This window comes from Plecotus auritus, assembly GCF_963455305.1.
Source record: "Plecotus auritus genome assembly, chromosome: 2".
Lineage (NCBI taxonomy): Eukaryota > Metazoa > Chordata > Mammalia > Chiroptera > Vespertilionidae > Plecotus > Plecotus auritus.
Window position 1 is genome coordinate 10,226,283 of NC_137771.1, and position 20,552 is coordinate 10,246,834.

Below are 20,552 nucleotides of genomic sequence, written 5' to 3' on the forward strand. Positions count from 1 at the left end.
CCCCTTTGCGGTGGCTGCTTTGTAATCTCCATTCTGCAGGTGCGTAAACTGAAGCCCAGAGCGGGGGGTTCAGTAACTCATCCCAGGTGTCGGCTGCTGAGTGGTGGGACCCGCCCAGGTGGTAGTGGGAGAACTCTTTCCCTCGCTGCAGGGCAGGGACATCTGGCAGGTTTGCTCCAGGGCCCAGGGAGCCACCAGAGGCACTGGCTTCTGGGTGGCAGGAGCCCCCACTGCGAGGCCAGCAGACACTCTGCTTCCCGCTCCGAGCATGTGGGATTCTGCCCCTGTCTTGCATCATCTGCCTCTCTGCACCCCTTTCCTTTCTTTATACCCACGTGCCATGGCTGGCCAACCCCATTGGGCAGGACAGGGAGGGACAGAGAGCGAATGGCCTTCAGCGGGGCTCTAGGCAGGGGCTGGTGAAAGCGGCTGGGCTCGGGAGCCTGTGGTTATTGGACAGCCAGGAGGAGGAAGTGTCCACCGTCTCCCTGAGAGTTCAGGTGTGATAAACTCCTTGAACATGGGGGCTGAGCATGATCCTGGTCTCTGGGGCTGGAGCTTCACCCGAAAGTCGGAAGGCACAGGAGGGTATTGTAGCTGGACCCACCGGGCTCCTGAGGGTCCCTGGCATTGGTCAAAGCGAAGGCCAGGGGTGGCAGGGGCTTTCTGGGAAGACAGGGTTATTATGGTCCTGCAGCTGCTGGTTTTTCCGGGTTAATGATTTACGATGGGTGGGGGCTGGGCCCTCCTGGACTGTCCTGGGCTCCCAGGCTGCTGGGGAAGGAGTGTGAGAGCTGGCAGCTGGGGTGCGCAGGTCCTGAGCCAGTGACCCCTCTCTGTTGCTGAAGCTTTGGCCTTGAATATCATCTAATTAGACTCTGGCCTTCTTTTCACAGGCGAGCGGCTGGGACGGTGCTGGTCTGAGCTGGACTTTGTCTGATGGCTTCCTCCAGTCCTCCTCCACAGGCTGCCACAGGTACCGTACCCTGGGCTCCCTCTGAGTCGGGCTGGAGGGCAAGCAGAGGGCCACCAGCTTGGGAGCAGCTGACCCTGGGGGGTGTGAATCTGGCTTTGTTGGCAGTTAGCTGTGTGCGCTCGGGCAGGTGACTTCCCCTCTCTGCCTCGGTTTCCTTGTCTGCAACAGGGAGAGAATAATTCCCTTCTCAGAGCGGCTCCCGACAAGGGTCAATTCTTTCCCTGTGTCCCTAGGTCCCCTGGAGAGATGGGCAGAGCCCATCTGGGATTGAAGTGTGCCAGCGGATGAAGCTTATGAATTGAGGGTGGGGACCGAGGGTGGAGGGGAAGGGCTGGGCCGTCCTTCTCCATCTGTGAAGGTGCCAAGGTCGGACCATCCAGTGGTAGGGCTTTCAGACTTGCTCCAAAAACAGAAACAGAAAAACCCACCTCCCAACAAAAAATACAATTATTTCTTGTTCATCTGAAATTCAATTCGACATCCTGTATTTTATCTGGCAACCCAGGCAGTGGGGCCTCAGCCACCACAGGTAGAATTCAGGCCCCGTCTGGGAGGAGCTGGGCCCAGGGAGGTTCACCCACGAGGCCTGGCGTCCTGTCCTCTTGCCCCACTAGGGGACACAGACAGCGGAGTGGTAATGAGGAGGGCTCTTTCTCAGCCTGACCCTGCCACTGCCCCTTGGTGGCTGGGTATCTCTATGGCTCCCTTTCATCACCCATTGACCTGGGGATAATAATGACACCCTCCCTTATGGTGAGGCTTAAATGTAGGTAAGGCTTTGGCGTGTGGTAATCGATCGCTCAATGAATGGAAGCTGTTATCACTGTGGGGCGTTGGCAGGATGCTGCGTGCGCTGCGTGTGCCCTGCACTGAGCCATGTTCTTCTCTGGAGGGTGGGGCTCAGCAGGTGGACCTGCCTTCTCCACAGCAGGAGTGGCTTTCTGGGCCCGGCCTCCTGGCCTCAGTGGGGTTGGCTCTCCCGAGGACGGGGCGTGTCCAGGAGCATCAAAGGTGAGTGTGGCCAGCTCTGGCCATGCCACCTGTCCAGATGGGTGGAAAGGGCTTCGTTCAGCTGTCAATTATCCAGGGATGGGCCTCCTGATTTTTCCTTCTGATAAGGAGTGAGGTCTGATTGCCTGGGACCCAGGAGCCCGGGAACAGCACTGGGGACAAGGGCATCTCCTGATTCATGGCCGTGACTTTGGGTCCCAGGATGCGCCCACTCCGGCCCCTGCTGCCATGGTCACCTCGCTCCTTTCTCTTACCTACCAAGGGGCCCAACATGGAGAGCGAGAACAAAATCATTTTATGATTAAACCTATTCAGTTCTATTCAAGAACTATTTGATGGGTGTTCATTGTCCCAGGTCTGTCGGATGTTGCTGGTGACTGTCTTCTGGTTGAGCCAGGCTCTTGGCCATTTTCCGACTCTTGGAGAGCTGCCTGCTGTCTTACCAAATAAAATCCAGATTCCTGAAGCAGCTCTTGTCATCGTATGGCTCTTCATTCTTGCTCGCACTGGGCCCCTCGATGTTCTCCGCACCCGCTCTGGGCTCAGCCTGGAATGCCTCTGCCCACCCGATCCTGTCGGACCTTTGCTCATCCTTCAGTGCTCTACGCGGGGCAGCCTTGTGCCCGAGGCCCCGGCTGGCATGGGTCCCTCTCCTCTCTTTCAGCGCCAGCTCAGTCTCTGGGTTTTATGTTTCTCTCTTGTCTCCTCTGCCTGCCTCTCCCCGCAGTGAGCGCCTTGGCATTGAGAGGTCCCATCTTCTGGGCTGGTGTGCACAGGTCATGGCCCAGGGGCGGCCGGGAACAGTTCACTGAACATGGGAATGACTGTGTGGATTGATGGCTAACTAAGGCCATTTGTACCCTCAAAAGGAGAAGGTGCAGAAATGGCCTGAGTCCCTGGACATGGTCTGGGGCTGGCCTGTGAGTGGGGAAGGCCTGCCCATCTCACCCAGGGTCAAGGACTGGGCTGTGACTCAGAGCAATAGTAATAGTAATAATGATAGTAATGATGATGATGATGCAATAACAGTGATAATGAATAGAATCATCATCATAAGAATGGCTGACGTTCAGTGAGCACGTACCTGGCACCAGGTGCTTTATATGTGTCAGTTCATTCATCCATCCTCCCAACAACATGATAAGGTGGTTACTATTATTATCCTCATTTTACAGAGCAGGAGACTGCAGCTGGGCGGGTAGACTAACTTGCCGCTCACACAGCCAGTGTGTGGGAGAGCTGGAGTCTGACCCAGATGGACTGAGACTGTATTCACTACAGTGATACCGGTCAGGTGCCGGGCATAAAGGGAGTCCCTCCCCGCCATTGCCCGCCCAGCAGACTCCAGTGGGCAGGCACCCTGGGCGCTGAAGCCCTCTTGGTCAGGATGGGCCTGCATCTCGTTGCCCGGAAGTGGTGGGCAGGGATTTTTAGTCATTTGTTTCAATATTTTTTAAACTGTTAAAACCACAACCCATAGATAAGACAACAGGAGTATATGTGAGTGTGTGAATTCAACAAATACTTACCATGTGCCTACCATGTGCTTGGCACTGTGCCAGATGCTGGGGATTCAACAATGGGCGAAACAGGCAAGAATGCCTGCTCTCATAGAGGAGACGGACAGGAAAATGAATGAAACTTGGAGCATGTCACGTACTCACAGGGCCACAGAGAAAAATGTGGCCCCACGAGGGAGGGAGCCCCAGTGTTTCTGTGGGCAGCTCTGGTCAGGGCAGCCTCGCTGGGAGGTGTGTATAGTGAAGACCTGAAGGAGGTGAGTAGGGGAAGACACCTGGGGAAGAACATCTGGACCCTGGGCTAGAGGACAAAGGTCTCGAGCAGCAGCACGTGTGGCTCACTCATGGTGCAGCAAGGAGGCCAGCGTGGCTGCAGTGGACTGAGCATGGGAGAGCAGTGGAAGGTTCTACACCCACACGCACACACATACACGTATGCACACACATGTACACACGCACATGGCACACATACACATGCATGCACACACATGAAATGGGATGCATACACATATTACCTGAACCTGAAAGTTGTATATGTCACATTAACTGAACAGAAATGTAACAAACAATATCAAAAGTAATACTAAATGTGATGTTATGACTATTACAAAATTTAAAAATACCTCAAATAAGCAGTCCATACTCAAAACAGAACGCTGCCTGGGAAGCTCCTAACTGCTTTTGTGCCCACCAGTGGGTGGAGACCTGTCACTTGAAAACCATGACCCGCTTCCCACGTGGGCCCCTCATTTCCTTTGTTAGCGCATCACCCGGGCCAGGTGTCCGGGGGCGCATGCGGCTTCCAGGAGGCAGCGGGGCTTAGTGGGAAGAGTGAGGGACATGAGCGAAGCCAGATCTGGGTTCGGACACGGCTCCGCACTTATTAGCTGTGTGGCTGCGGGCACTTCCGCTCTGGAAACCCCGTGGCCTCTTAGCATGAGATGGGATGGTTGTGAGACTGCAGCAGAGGGCTCTGTGGGGCACATTTAAGGCTCTCAGCCGAGTTTTTTCTCCACATCTGCAAAGGAGCTCGTGCCCAGAGGAGTCCACCTGCTGCTGTTGGCCCATGGGGTCTCCAAAGCTCCAGGAGGGGCGGGGTCCTCAGCTCAGTGGCCTCCATCTGGTCATCATCCCGCAGAGGAAGTTGGGGAGGGAGGGTGAGCTCTGGGTTCTGCCGAGGAAAGGGATTCTGGAATTTTATACATTCACTAGAGGCCGGGTGCACGAAATTCATGCACGGGGCGGGGGGGGGGGGGGGGTGGAGTTGTCCCTCATCCCAGCCTGCACCCTCTCCAATCTGGGACATCCCTCTCACAATCCAGGACTGCTGGCTCCCAATCCCTTGCCTGCCTGCCTGCCTGATTGCCCCTAACCGCTTCTGCCTGCCAGTCTGATCACCCCCTAATCACTCCCCTGCCAGCCCTATTGCCCCTAACTGCCCTCCCCTGCCGGCCTGGTCACCCCTGACTGCCCTCCCCTGCCTGCCTGGTCCCCCCTAACTGCCCTCCCCTGCCAGCCTGGTCACCCCTAACTGTGCTCCCCTTCAGGCCTGGTCCCCCCCCAACTGCTGTCCCCTGCTGGCCTGATCACCCACAACTGCCCCCCCTTACTGGACTGATTGCCCACAACTGCCCTCCTCTGCCGGCCATCTTGTGGCAGCCATCTTGTATCCACATGGGGGTTGCCATCTTGTGTGTTGGAGTGATGGTCAATTTGCATATTACCTCTTTATTATATAGGATACCTAACATGTTCTGCTCTGGAGGCCCCAGGTTGCTTGGGGGGAAGGGTTGGATTTTTCTGGTCAGAGAGACTGCTGGAATCGGATCTGTCCATCTGTCCATCTGCTGGTCCATCCACCCATCTCTGCTCCATCCACCTCCCTACCCGTTCACTCACCCTCCAGCTGTGAGCACCCGTGGACCAGACCGTCCCGTCCTCAAGGATCTCAAGTGGGAGGGACAGTGGTTACAACAACAGGTGCTGTGATGTAACACAAATACCAGGCACTGTGCCAAGGCAGGAAAAAGATGAAAGCATTGCTGGCCGATCAAGTGTAGGCTCCAACCTGCTATGAAAGGTGGAAGTCGGCGCTGGGGCTCAAGCAGAGTCCCAGGCTGAGCAGACGAGGCAGAGCGAACCTGCTCATCCTCACCGGCACCGGCCCCACCCTGAGCAAGCCTGAGATAGAGCACTAGCCTGGTCGCCCACGACCGCTGTGCATCACTGCAGTGCAATGACATCGAATTGGGCATAGTGTGTGGAAAATACTGGAGCATGCACACGGGCTGTCACTGACCCGGGGGGTTCCGATATCACTAGAGGCGTGCCCGAACAGACAGACCGGTGAGAAGTAAATCGTGCAAAAATTTCCTTTAATGAAACTGGCCAGAGCCTGTTAATAAATAAATAAATAAATAACCAAACCCCTTACTTACAAAAGAGAAAAACAGGAAACAAGACGACGAATAACATGCCTTCAAGTTCAGATGCGCACGTGCTCACCGTGGAGGCTTGCTCTCTGCCCCTCCATCCTCTCCCATCTGCTTAGAGCCCAACCCAACCACAGGCCACCTCAGGGGCACAGGAGGGCCATCTGGCCCCGGCGTGGGTTTGCTCTAGTCTCTGGGAACTGCGCGCATTCCCTCACTCAGACCTGCGCAGCTGCTCACCCATTTCCAGCCACCTCTCCCTTGGCCAAACCCTGAGACCCTGCCGCCCAGCTCGTAACTCCTCCCCCCTTCCAGGAGATCAGCTGGTTCCTGGAGGAGGCCTAGGCCCCTCCCCAGAGGCGGAGGACGACCCCGGAGAGCCCTTTGAGTTTGACGACAGTGATGATGACGAGGACACCAGTGCTGGCCTGGGAGCGCCAGGCGTTGCTCCAGAGGACACAGACGCCCCACTGATCCATTTGGACTCGGCCCCTGTCACGGGTAAGGTGCTCTGAGAGCCTTGGGTCCTCCCATCCCCGGGCCTCTGGACTGGGGTGGAGCTCCAGGCTCCCAGTCCTGCCTCTGGTCCCTCTGCTGTCCCCAGGAAGCAGGAAGGGAGAAACCTCTGGGAAGAAGCTGCATTCCGTGGCCTCCCCTGGGAACGAGGATTCCTAGCATTCCTGCAGCATCTGGTGCGCTTTGGCACATAGTAAATGGAAGTGGCTGGCCCAGCTCTGTCTCTGAAGCCTCCCCTCTCCCTGCAGCTTCTCCCAGGGAATCACACCAGCCAGAGGCTGCTCCTCCCAGCGAGCGGGTGGCCTGGGGGCGGGAGGGCCCTGATAAGGCTGGTGTTAAATGGCAGCTGCTGGCTCTTGATTTTGTCATCTGGGAGAGACCGGGGACTGGACTAGCAGGAACTTCCTGCAGCCTTGGGGACAAGGGACTCCTTGAGGAGCTGGGGGTGGCGGACAGGCCCAGAGTAGGCCGGGCCTCTGGTTCTGGTTGGAGTTGGGATGTGGGCCATGGGGTGGAGGTGGGGGTGGTGCAGGCAGGACAGGTAGGGGAGCTTGATGACTGAAGAGACTGGGAGAAGGAGGCGGGCAGTGCAGGCGCCCAGGCTGGCCAGGCCCTGTCTCCTGTACCACGGGGTGTCCACCAGGCCGGCCCCGGCCTGACGGGGCTCTCCTTCTGCTCTTCTCCACAGACCCAGACCCAGCGGCCTCACCGCCCCAGACACAGTAAGTGAGCCTCCTTCCTTTTTTTTTTTTTTTTTGTGACTGGAAAAAGAGGGAGACTGGGCAGGTGGTGTGGGGAAGGGTGGGGCTGCAGCCTGGATGGCTCAGGGCAGGTCTTTGCTTAGGAGAAACGCAGTTCCAGATCCTTGAGCCCCAGGGAAGAGGTCAGTCCCTAAAACGCATGTTACTCCAAGCCCTGGCTCTGCCCCTCACTAGCTAGCTGTGTGGCCTGAAGGAGTCATGTGAATTCTCCAAGTGTAAGTCTGTTCACATGCAAAATGGAAATAGCAAGCCCTCACCCCATTGGGTCGTGGCTGAGAATTCGCCGACTGTCTGGTATTCAGGCCGTTGTCTTTGCCACGGCTGTTCGTGTTGCCAATACTGGTCTCCTTCCTGTGAGTGTTGTCAGGGACTCTGTCCTCTAGCTGTGGGCCTGCCTGGGGCAGAGCAGCCTCATGGTTAAAAGCCTGGATTTGGGGGTGACTGCCTGGGTCTGACTCAGGCCCCAGCACTGGCTGTGAGCCCTTGTGTAAGTCACAGTCCCCTGGGCTCTGGTTTTCTCATCTGTAAAATGGGCACTGCTTCCCTCTTAGAAGAGCATATTGTTCCGCAGGGGGCCCAGCATCGCAGCAGGCACCTGGTCACAGCGGTTCCTGTTCCTACCCTTCCCGCTGGGGTCTTGGGCAAGTCAGCTCTGAGTTACACAGCGCATTTGGGGGTGGGGGCTGTGGGAGCTGAGGCCTCTCTCAGCCTCTCAGAGCTTTACTCACTGCTGCTTACTGCTGGGGTCATGGTGTTTAGGGAGGCCCCTTCTAAGGGAAGAGTTAGTGGGTTTTGGCCAGGGGCAGCCACCCTGGTGGGGGGAGGGACGGTGGAGACTCCCTTTGTCTTCCAGGTGGGAGTGGGGGGATGACTAGTTCTCAGGCAGGTGTGGCCTCGCTGGAGGTCTCAGAGATGGAGATGTGTCCCTGGGCCCCTAGAGCAAAAGACAGTCCTGGATTCAAATCTCTGTCAACACAAGTTCGTGTATGTGCTCATTTGTCACAGGGGGAGTGGGCGGGCCCTGTGTAATTAAGGCCTCAAGTGGGAGCTGGCTTCTCCTCCCTGATTAGGGACCTGAAATGAATCAGCATGTCATCAGCTGGGGCGTTCTGGGATGGCTGTGACCTCAGGCTGACAGCTCCAGGTGGGCTGGGAAGGAAGCTGCTGGAAACGCAGTCTGGTGGGGGAGGCAGACACTTGGCAGTGGGACAGAGGAGGGCGCCCAGGGAACTGTGACAGTGGCCCGAGGGAAGTCAGGAGGGGATCTTGGCTGAGCAAGCGAGTGTGACTTCACTGGTGGGAGAGGGGATGGTGGGAGGAGGGTCCACGTGGAGGAAGCTCCTGGGCAGAGGCAGGGCTGTGAGCAGTGAGTATCTTGGTTCTTTCAGGCCACCCTCCCAGAGACCCCCTTCCCCACCTTGGGGTCAGGAGCACAGCAGCCTGGCCCATCCCGGCCCGGCTTCCCTTCGTGTGCCCTGGAGACCTGATCGTGTGTCTGGCTGGTGCTGGGTGCCACACTGACGGACCCGGTGGTTCTCAGAGCTGCTGCCTAGTGCGTTGTTTTCACCAGCCCGCTGGTCAGGACAGCCCGGGGTGCACCAGGCGTTTCCGAAAGAGAGGCCCAGACCCCCTGCCACTCCGCAGCCCACCCCTTGCCCTGGAGCAACCCGCCCCCTGGCACACCATCTCCAGGAGGCACCAGGGCTCTGGAGGTTCAGACCTCACTAGCTGGGTGGCTTTGGGCTGCCTGTAAACCTCGCTGAGCCCCAGTTTCCCCACAAATAAGGTGGAAATAATAGTACCCACTTGAAAGCATCCTGAGGACTAAGTGAGACGGATTGTGGGAAGCACGAAATACACACGGCGTGTTTGCTTCTGTTCCCACCTCCTGTGCAGTTTGGATGTTTCCAGCGCCATGGGGCTGGAGGGGCAGAGAAGGTGTGCTCGGTGCCTTGGACTCCTGGGCTGGGCCTGCAGTGCCAGGGCTGGAGTCCCACCCACAACAGGCACGGATAAAGATCACGCTTGGGTGTCCTTCTGGGACTGACATTCATGGGACATGAGACCCTGCAAGCACTGATCACAGTAGGCAGTAGGCGTGGCGAGAGGCCTCCATTCAGCCTCTTAACTTTACAAATGGGGAGGCTGAGGTGGCGGGCGGGGTGGGGGGGGAGGGCGGGGGGCGGGCCGGGGGGGAGCCTTGCCCAAGATGCTGGCGGCCTCCTGACTCCTTGTTCAGTGCTCTCCACCCTCCCCCCAGCTTCATTTCCTCCCTTCCAGGCCTTCCTTTCCTTCTGTTCCAGCTCCTTCCCTGCACGGTGATTTTCCACTTGGAGTCCTCTGGGAGGTGAATCCATCCAGACCCAGTTCCTCCTCCTTGTTACCCAAGAGAAAGGACAAAAAAAAATCTTGATTTAAAAAAAATACTTCCCTGAAGGTAGTCACTAAGCAAACACTGCTTTGACACAACAAATCTTCGAGTGGAGGACGGTTCACATCTTGTTACTGCGTTTCCTCCGTGGTCCCTGCCCCAGGGTTGGAAATGGCCTTGGGCTTTGCCTGGCTGCCCAGGTGGCCTCCAGAGAAGCTCCTGACGGTACAGTCAGAGTAACCGCCCAGGTCCAGACAGAGCTGCAACCTCAAAGTGACCTCCTTCCTGCCAGGGCCTCGGAGGGAGGGACACAGGGTCCGTCCTCATCCCCGCTTCCCAGCTGGTGGCAGGAACGTGGTAGGTAAAGTGGGGGCCTGGGAGCTCAGGCTCTGAGCCACAGAGCTGGCTTCAAGTCTTGGTCTGGGTCACTAGCTGTGCATTGCTGGGCAAATGCCTTCCTGTCCCGAGCCTCACTTTCTTAAGCAAGAAAATGGGGATAACAAATCTACTTTCTTGTGGGGCTCTGTGAGGCAAACGTAAGTTAATATTTATCTGGCACTCAGTCTGGCCGGCTTGTACTGGCTGCTCCAAACATATTTGCTGTTGTTATTCTGGGTCCTGGTGTAGATTTGGTTTTAGAGGGGGCCGGTTGGGCTCTGCCCCCTGGGAATCGGACAGACCTGGATTTGATCGGGCTCTCCTCCCTCAGCTACCCCCCGCCCCCAGGAGTCCACACGGGGGAGGGAACACACCTGCCAGACGGACAGTTGCAAGGACAGTAGAGGCTGATTGTCAATCCAGGCCCAGGGCTGTTGGGTCTGTCCCTGGCTTGGAGGCCTGTGGACTTCCTGGTCCCTTTGCCTGCTTGGCTGGCTTGCCCAGAGGAGGAATGAGGCGTCTATGGGGAAAGCAGAGCTGCTGGCATTGCTGGGTGTGTGTTATGCCGAGGTTAGTGGGGTGAGGTTTAGGGTTGGGCTACCCTGCTCAACGACCCCAGGAGTGAGGGTGGCTGGGATTCCGTCTGTCTTGCTGCTGTGTTAAAGCAACCTTCCAAGTGCTCAGCTAACTGGCCGCACTTTTTCTTCCCTTATTACCAGGTAGTAGTAGTAGTAGTAATGGTAATGATAATAGCAAGTAATAACAGTGATAATAATGATCCTGTTTACTGTGTATCAGGCACTCAGCTAAGCACCCAGGCCCATGTACTCCTCCCATCTCTAGAAAGTGGACACTGTCATTGCCTGCATCACAGGTGGGGAAACTGAGGCTCAGGGAAGTTAGGTGGCCAAAGCTACATAGAGATAGTATGTGCTCATTCAGAGCAGCGACTAGAACCGGGGCCTCTCAGACTGCAGGCCAGGTGTTTGCCACCACACTACCCGCCAGGGATGCGCTGGGCACTCCAGGTCCGAGCCCAGAGCCTCAGACTTTGACTCCTGGTGAGGGGTGCGGCTGGCTCCATATGAATGACACGATTGTGTGTTTATTGGAATAAGAACTTTGCCTGCGAGCAGATGCTCTCTAGCTCTTGGGAGAGTCATTTCTGAGCAGTCGGATGTTCTGGGGGCCCCAGCTGGGGAGCCAAGCAGAGTGGGCTCAGTACTGCCAGGGAGTGATTCTGAGGGAGCCCCTTCTCTGAAAGGGGAGCAGAGTAAAAGCAGCCCCGCCCCTCTCGCCGGCACTGAGGTCTCGTGATGGTAGAGGGGTGAGGAAGTGTCCCCCACCTGCAGGCCAGCCCCACGGGGACAGCTGGCTGCTGTGTCCTCATCCTCATGGCGTGGCATGGTGCCAGGCACCGCCATGGGCCGAGGACATCCCTGCCGTATGAATAGTGGGTACCGAGGGATCGAAGGATGGGCGAGTGGGGTCCGAAAGGTGACTTTCAGTGTCTCCATCCATGAAAATGAACAGGTCGTGAACAGCGTGGACATGGCATCTCTGAACCTGGGTTCTGACTCTGGCAGCCCACGGGGTTCAGAGGCCAGCAGGGATGGGGCTGGGAGCGGTTGAGTGGCCCAAGGCCACACAGCCAGGTCCCCGATCCTGCTGATGCTGAGGGTGTCGGCCGCCACTTACTGAGTGCTTCCTGCATTTATGTCACCTCCTGGGCCCCGCAGCCCTGGAGACACTTCCCTTTTGTCGATTAGGAGCCGAGGCTTAGAGAGTTGAGGTAGTTTCCCCACCATCTGGTAGGGCTGGTGGCTGGCAGGTCTGGAGCTCCATCTATCCGACCTACAGCCATCCCTTGGAGCCGGCAGGGTTGGCCTTTCCTGGTGGACTTTGCAGCCAGTGCGCTCACTCCAGCCCGAGCTCTCGCTGGAGGAGCCGCGGGGGGAGCCGAGGCTGAAAGAGCGGCCCTGGGCGCCCAGTGATGGCCGGCTGCCTGTGTTTTCCTGGCTGCAGGCTGTGCCTCTTACCCCTCACTCAGTGCACTGCCTGTGGACTCCGGCCCCTTTGTTTTTCCTGCCCAGGGACTGCCATCCCAGAGGGGCCCCTGCAGCCTCAGCATTGCCTGTTGGGTCAGGCCTGTGGCTCCGGGCCAGTTGTGGGGATGCACAGTGGCCCCCTGGAGATACCACCCTGCCCCTTGCTGGGCTTATCCAGACAAGATGGGCCATGCTGCCCACTGGCCAGCACCTCTCACGTGGACCTGGACCCCGAGCGAGGCAGCTGGATTCCTGGACGGGCCCCGGAGACCATCCTCCCCAGGCGTGTCAGGTGCTGACAGGGTCAGGCCAAGAGGAGGCCAGGCTCAGGGAAGCAGCGTTTGAACAGAATGGCATCAGGCCGGAGTGCCCGCCTGCAGCCTGGCCTGTGGGTGGGGAGCAGGGGGAGCAGTGAGACAAGGCTGGAGTGGCCCCCAGCCCCAGAGGAAATTCTCCCTGGGGAGGTCAGTCATGGAGGTGTCACTCAGGTTTCCCCAGTCGCTGCAGACCCAGCCTGGAGCTGTTTGGAACCCTGGGCTTGGCCTTAAACTTGCCATTTCCCCAAATCCCTAGTAATCACAGCCTTTTGTGTCCTGTCCTGCAGGGTCCATGTGAGCAGTGGAGTCCCTCCTGGGCGGGTTATGGGGCCCCCTTTTCCATCGAAGACCCTCTCTGGCCCCTCGCCCCTAAGTTGGAGAAGCTGTATTTGGGTGATTTCCTGTTTCCCATCCTGGTTAAATGGGTTTCCGCATCAGAGTGATGGACTTTGGATCACGGACCTTTTGAGAACCCAGTGTAAGAGCCGCACTGTCTCTCCCCTGAACAGGGCACACCATTTGTGACATTGAGGGCTCTTTCAGGAATCCCGTGAGGCGACTCCGCCTTCTTCAGCTTTTATCCCCGGTGCCCGGCTCAGCACAGTGCAATGCTAGTGGCTTGCGTCTGCATGGACTGCAGTTCAGTAGCCGCTCCACACACATCTCCTTTTGATTCTCATGACGGTGGTAGGCGGAGCAGTGCGCCCCTATCCCTCCTCAAAGAGGTTCATGTTCTAATCTCTGGAGCCTGTGAAATGGTATCTTACATGGCAAAGGGACTTGTCCGGGCTTTCCAGATGGGATTACATTAAGGATCTGTGATGGGGAGGCTTTCCTGGATTATCCTGGTTCACCCAATGGAATCCCCAGGGTCCTTGTAAGAGGGAGGCCAGAGGTCAGAGTCAGAGTCAGAGAGAGATTGAGAGATGCCTTTCTCTTGGCTTCGAAGAGGGTGGAGGGGGCCACAAGCCAAGGGTTCCAGGGGCTGGGAAAGGACAAGGGATGGATTCTGCCCTGGAGCCCCCAGAGGAAGCACAGCATGCGCAATGCCTTGCTTTTCGTCCGGTGAAACCCATTTTGGACGTCGGACCTCCACAACTGCAGGATAATACACTCGTGTCCTTTAAGTCACTGAGCTTGTGGTGATTTGTTACAGCAGCAATAGGAGACAAACACGACGGCCCTGGACAGAGGGGATTATTAGGGGGCCCGTTGTGCAGACTCAGAGAGGTCCAGGGGGCTGGGCTGGCAGGTGGTAGCACTGGGCCCAAAGCCCGAGGTCAGGGTCTCTGTTTGCTCTTCATCTGCAGACCCCCTGTCCACCCAGGACCATGCTGGGCTGTCCTGGTCCAGTATTCTGCTGGCTGGCTGGCTGGTGTCCTCCCTGCCCTTGACCTTCAACCTCCATCCTCTTATGGTGCACATCTTTTTTTTTTAATATATTTTATTGATTTTTACAGAGAGGAACGGAGAGGGATAGAGAGTTAGAAACATCAATGAGAGAGAAACATAGATCAGCTGCCTCCTGCACAACCCCCACTGGGGATGTGCCCGCAACCAAGGTACATGCCCTTGACAGGAATCGAACCTGGGACCCTTGAGTCTGCAGGCCGACGCTCTAGCCAATGAGCCAAACCAGTTAGGGCAATGGTGCACATCTTTACTGAGCACTATGGTATGGCAGGCTCTGCAGTGCCCGGGCAGACGGTCCCTGCCCTGTGGGCGGGGCCAACATTCTGTGCAGGGCTGGGTTATCTTCCTGTGCCCGGGTGTGTGGCTGCATGTGATCAGCACTTATTATTCGCCAGGCCCTGTTCTAAGAGCGTTATCTGCCTTATCTCATTCATCCTCTCACAGGCCCTGTCACAATCCCTGTTTTACATATGTGGACACAGGCGCAGAGAGGACTGTCATCAGCCTGAGGTCCCCGGGCTGAGACGAGGCAGAGCCCGGGCGGCTTCCAGAACCAGTATTCCAGCCCTCTGCCCTGCGTCTCCCACAGAGATCGGGTTCGGACCCCACCTGCCCTACATCTCAGCTCCGTGACCCAGGACCGTCTGTTGCCTCATCTGCTACACTGTTCCCTCTCTGTAAAGGGGGGCAGTAGGAGGAGATGAGATGTGAGAACAGGTGCTCAGTCAGTGAACTGCTCTTTTAAAAAAAAAAAAATTTTTTTTTCCTTTATTGATTTTTAGAGAGAGAGGAAGGGAGAGGGATAGAGAGATAGAAACACTGATGAGAGAGAGAAACATCATCCATTGGCTGCCTCCTGCATGCTCCCTACTGGGGATCGAGCCTGCAACCCGGGCATGTGCTCTGAACAGGAATCGAACCAGTGACCTCTTGGTTCCTGGGTCGATGCTCAACCACTGGGCCACACTGGCTGCGAGAGCTGCTCTTTATCCCTGTCCCCAAAGGGTGCAGGTCTGTCTTGGGCAGATCAAGGTACAAGGGACCCACGTTGGCCAGTGCATTACCTTAGATGTGTTTTCTTTCTCTTTTTTTCTTCTTACTAATGGTTATACATGTTTATTGTAGAAAAGTTGGAAAGTACAGAAAATGATAGACTAAAAGCAGGCTTTAATCCTATGCGGCGTGTTTCTGTCCAGCTGCTTTGCCCTGTGCGTATACAAGGGTGCATGCATTTATTCATAGAACTGTGGTTTTATGACACCTGCTGCTTCATGGCTCTCTTTGTGGGCTAATTACAGAGCGTGAGCATTTTCCCAGGGGAACCTGTGTTCATCTTCAAAACCCCACGTGGTCCTTGATAAGTTATTGTTGGAGGTGCAGTGCCTGTCCAAGTTCTGACTGCCGAGCCCGGGGCCCTCGCTATGTCACGGGGGAAGGTGTGTGCACACAGAGCAGAAGGCCAGGGCGGGGTCTGGGGCAGCCTCTCAGGCTGTGGGGCAGGCTCCTGGGTTGTGATGGTTCCCTGGGGGCCTTGGCGCTCACTCCCCATTGTGAATATCGCATGAGGGGCCATTTTTACGATTTCCCCTGGGGGCTCCCACCACTCCTGCTTATTGAGTCAGTGGATGTGTGACTGTGTGTGAGGTGGCACAGGACAAGCAGACCGGGTCCTGCAACTTTCTGTATGTGAGAGGTGGCTGGCCGCAGCGTGAGGAGGGGAATGCGTACAGGGACCCTGTCACTGGAGGAGGGGCGGGGCAGAGGGGGGATGGGAAGTGGCACACCAGGAGGATTTCACGTGTGCCAGACCCTGCGCTAAGCGTTTGACATGCCTGCTTTATTTACTCCTTAGACGAACCTGAAGAGGGAGGTATTGTTGCCCCATTTCCCAGCGATGGGAACTGAGGCACAGAGAGGCACTTGCCCTGACTGATCTCATTTAATCCTCACAGTAGGAAGGAGAATGGATTATTCGCTCTGTTTCTACAGCAGCTCCCGGACACCCAGGGACTGTCCCTGCGCGTGGAGCCCAGTGGCAGAGCTGTGGTTTTATATATATATTTTTAATTGATTTTTTACAGAGAGGAAGGGAGAGGGATAGAGAGCTAGAAACATCGATGAGAGAGAAACATCGATCAGCTGCCTCATGCACACCTCCTACTGGGGATGTGCCTGCAACCAAGGTACATGCCCTTGACCAGAATCGAACCTGGGACCTTTCAGTCCGCAGGCCGACACTCTATCCACTGAGCCAAACCGGTTTCGGCGCAGAGCTGTGGGTTTATCCTGGTCTGTTTGCTCCGGAGTGTTCTCTTCACACCTCAAGCCTGTGAGCCCCGGTTTTCAGCTCCGGCTGCACATTGGACCCAGCAATGCCTGGGCCCCTCTGGATGTAGGGGCCCAGGTGGGCAGCTGCTTTGAATCATCCCAGCAGATGATCTTTCAGGCCCCTCTGGCTTTCACATGTTACAGGAGCTAGAAAGTGGCCAGAGCTGAAAAGAAATCCGGCAGCGGGATTAGTCTGGGCTCAATGTGTTTGCCTCTCTTTTGCGTGTCTTGGGTTGAGGGAGGGTGGGGGATGCCTAGAGGGGGTGGCGATGCTCAGGGAGGCACTGTCCCCAGGCCGGCCCTCCGCCACCTCCGTCACAGCCCGCCAGGCGTTGCAGATTCAGTTTTGCTCGAGGCCTTATAAGGCAAAGGCTATTCTGGTCCTTTCTATTTGCCAAAGGTGGAATTCTTCCCCTTTCCTATTAGTCCAACCTTGTCCTGGAAAAGGCCCTCGAGATGCCCTGTGTAGGGGGGCCCAGCTAGGAATCCTCAGACCGTTTGGTTTGGGGGTCTTCTCCTTGACCCCCGCATTCTGCAGACTCTGGGGAGGGACCTTGGAATCTGTTGTCATTGAGGTTCTCTGAGAACCTGGGGCCTGTGCCTGCAGCAGCAGGGGTTGGGCACTGCCATTCTCAGCAGTGGGGTTTAAAATATATACATACATACATATATATACTAATATATATATATAATTGATTTCAGAGAGGAAGGGAGAGGGAAAGAGAGAAACATCAATGATGAGAGAGAATCACTGATTGGCTGCCTCCTGCACACCCCACACTGGGGATCGATCCCGCAACTCAGGCATGTGCCCTGACTGGGAATCGAACCGTGACCTCCTGGTTCATAGGTTGATGCTCAACCACTGAGCCACACTGGCTGGTAGCAGTGGGGCTTCTTATCGTAAAATAGGCCGGGAGGACGTTGATCACCACTGAGGGTCCACTATGCTGATGGAATGGGGCCACCAGGACAGAGTAGGTCCCTGGTGTCGCAGGGCACTCACCCCCGTCTTATCCCTGGCTTGTTCCTGGAGAGAGAGGGGGTGGGCTTGGAAAGTGCCCTGAGCTCCGTGGTGGCCTTCTGGTGTACTCGACCAAAGTCTGGTCCGTGAATTTGTACCTGGGAGAGGTCCTTTGTCTGTCTCCTGCTTCCCCTGCCCCCCGAGCTTCTCCTTCTCAGATTCTCCCCATAGACCTGCTCCTTTTCTTCATATCCGGGGCAGGGGCCGCCTTGCACAGCTGCCGTCATTCCAGCCAACCTTGCTCTCTGTGCAGGCAGACAGGCATCAGAGGTGCAGGAAGCTCAGATAAGGGTGAGCTAATTGGCCTCTTATTGCTTTTTATGGCCCTTTTACTCTCTGGGGAATCCCCAGAAGGAGTGTTTGCTTACAGGGAGAAGTGGACTTCCAGCTGGGCAGCAGCTGGGAGAGGCTGCCCCCGGGGTGGGTGCAGGGTGGGTCAGTGGCCTTGGCAGGAAGGGCAGGGAGGGAGGAGGTGCCCAGTCCCATTTCTTGCCACGCCTCCTCTTCCCTTGCCCAGGAGGCCCCTTCCTCCGCATCTGCCCAGGGAATGTAAGCAGAGCTGGTGTCAGAGCAAGGCTTGCGGGCACATCACAGCTCTGTTGCTTGCTGGTCAGGTGACTTGGAGCGAGGTACTTGCCAATCCCGAACCTCACTTTCCCCATCTGTGAAATGGTCATAATAAGACACGCACTTGTCCCAAATCATTTGACATCCTCTGGCCCAGAGTAGATACCAACGAAGTACAGGGCGGGGATGTGGGGGTGGCCTCCCCCAAGCCTAGGGAGACCTGTCCACCCACAGGCACCGGCCTTCTCCCTCCCGTGGGGCTCCCAGTCTCTGCTTGCCTCAGCTACGGAGGCAATGCTGTGTGTGGGGCCCTCAGTGCTTTCCCGGCATTAGCTCATTTAATGAGTGGGCACGAGGGTGACTTCTCTGTGCTGTGTGACCCCCACACCTCAGCCCAGAAAGCCAGGACCTGGGCTGTCTGCTCAAGGGAAATGAGCCCAGATTAACTTCTTCAATAGAGCAGGTGGCTTAGAGCTGCATTGTCTTGTATGGTGGCCACAAGCCACATGTGGCTATTTCAAATTAAATTAGTTAAAATTAAAAATTAAGCCTGGCTGTTGTGGCTCAGTGATTGAATGTTGACCTAGGGACCAACAGGTCATGGTTTGATTCCTGGTCAGGGCACATGCCGGGTTGTGGGTTCGAACCCCAATAGGGGGTGTGCAGGAGGCAGCCAATGAATGATGTTCTCTCTCATCGATGTTTCTATCTCTCTATCCCTCTCCTCCTTCTCTCTCTAAAAATTAATGAAAACATATTTAAAAAAATTAAAAATTAAGTTCACTGTGTTTTTGATAATGTGCAACCAAGAGGCTCATGTTTTCAGCCCCACATGGCTTTTGGGGTGTCATAAAGTATTCCCCAGGCCCTTCTAAAGCTGCCTGATCTCACCCCAAAATACCTACCAACCTTGCTCTCTCCTGATGCCACCTTTAGGGTTTACCCTGAGCCTTCTCCGCTATTCTCTGGTTGAACTGCACTGCGGCCCAGGAGCTGGGTGGTATGATTCATGGCCAGTATTTTTGTTGCAGCATCTTTGCCATAAACACATAGCTAATTGGCTGTAAGGCAATTTTGCCATAAAAGAGATAAAATCATGACAAATAAGAGCGACATTAAAAATGAATGACAGAATTAGAAAGGCCACTGTGTGCCCTGGCTGGTGTGGTTCAGTTGGTGGGTGTCGTCCCATGCACCAAAAGGTTGCTGGTTGGATTAGGGCAATGTCCAGGTTGTGGGCTTGATCTCCAGTAGGGAGTGTGCAGGAGGCGGCTGATGGATGTTCTGCTCTGACATCGATTCCGCTCTCTCTCTCTCTCTTCCCCCCTCACCCCTCCTTTCTCTCTGTCTAAAAATCAACAAAATAAAAAAAAAGTTTACTATGAAATATAAAATATTTAATTGCATTTAAAATGTGTTCAGATTTATGGCCATCCTGTGCAAATAACTGACTTTGTTTTCTGAGTTGAACTAGGCACTTGTCTTCCTTCCATGGGAAATATGTGGGTTCACCTTGCACCCTCAAGGAGAGCCCTCGGCCTCTCTTCCTCCTCCCAATGTAGTGTGTTTCGAAATAAACAACCAACTCCCTGGTACATCGTCATCCGGAAGAAATGCTGACTATTTTAAGTTCACCCTGTTTAACTGTTTTCTCCACCAGTTTGTCAACGGAGAAATGAAGCCAGACTGACAGCCAAGCTGATGGCACAAAACGACAACAAACTAAACTTACCCCCTTTTTATGGCAACATTGCCTTCCGGCCCCTTAGTTACGTGTGAAAATGTTCGTGGCAAAAGGTCTAGCGTGGAAGTACCAAGAACCATGATGATTTCTTTTAGACGAAGATTGGAACTTGTGTTGTTGACGCTGCTGAGCGCACTCTCTCTCCTTCCTTTTGAAAACAAACAAACAAACAAACAAACAAACAAACAAAAACAATGGCTAAATGGTCTAGCAAGGCCCGGGGCCTTAGGTCACAGAGAATCTGTGATGTCAGTGAATATTTAAGTGCAAGTTCCCCACCTCCAGGAGGTCTGGTTGAATGAGCACAGACTCTGCAGGCAGGCAGCCTGGGCATTAGACCCCAGGTCCCTGTGATGCACCCAGTGATGCTGGGTAAGTCATTAAGTCTCAATGGGCCTCAGTTTCCCCATCTGTAGCCCAAGGATGATAATATCTACCTCATACGCCCTCTTGTGAAATGAGTGGCATCTCACAGGTACATGGTCACGGTCACGAATTGTCACCGTTAGTGTATCCATGGAAACTTTCAAGTGGATCCTGCCAAGCTCTCACGTTGACTCCGGCTGGAGCGGTTTGGTTCTGTCTGGGCCTTTTGGAGCGGCTGGATCCAGCACCTTCAAGACGTCTCTTGTTTGAGCAGGTGGTGGCTCAGGGAAGCAGCTGGCAGGGATGGGGGCTCAGGCGGGTCCTTTCACTCCAGCACCCCTTCCTGGTGCAGACCAGCCCCTTCCCCTCTTGGCATTGACTTCCTGTTGGGGTAAAGTCTTACCCCAGGACTGTGTCCCTCACCTCAAGGCGACACTGCTGACTTCTGGCCGTGAGCTTTGAGCTGAGACTAGCTGGTGACTTAGACCCGCGTGGTCCTATACAGTGGCCACTAGCCACACATAGCTGCTGAAAATAAAACTAAGCTCCTTGGTCACATTAGTGCCACCAGCCACATTCCGAGTGCTCCGTAGCCACGTGAGGCTCACGGGACAGCACGGACTAGAGCGTTTCCATTCTCACATCTGTCCGGGCTCTGTTATCTGAGACGCAGTCTTAAGAGCCCAGCTTTGGGGCCCGGCAAGCGGGCTCCCCGGTCTGGCTCTGCCCCTCACGGGCACCATGATCTTGGGCAGGTTCCTCTGCCTGCTGCCTGCAGAG

General features: G+C 55.7%; 1 protein-coding gene across 4 annotated transcripts in view; it reads left to right on the plus strand.

Annotated features, from left to right (window-relative positions):
* Nucleotides 1–20,552, plus strand: part of ARHGEF10L (Rho guanine nucleotide exchange factor 10 like) — a 134,842-nt gene that overhangs the window by 35,639 nt on the left and 78,651 nt on the right. For all 4 annotated transcript variants that reach the window (XM_080655899.1, XM_080655901.1, XM_080655900.1 and 1 more), the window contains exons 2-4: nucleotides 897–976; nucleotides 6,255–6,440; nucleotides 7,144–7,177. In XM_080655899.1, coding sequence (XP_080512025.1) covers nucleotides 940–976; nucleotides 6,255–6,440; nucleotides 7,144–7,177 — 257 coding nt within the window. In that variant the 5' untranslated portion in view covers nucleotides 897–939. The remainder of the gene's footprint in view (nucleotides 1–896; nucleotides 977–6,254; nucleotides 6,441–7,143; nucleotides 7,178–20,552) is intronic.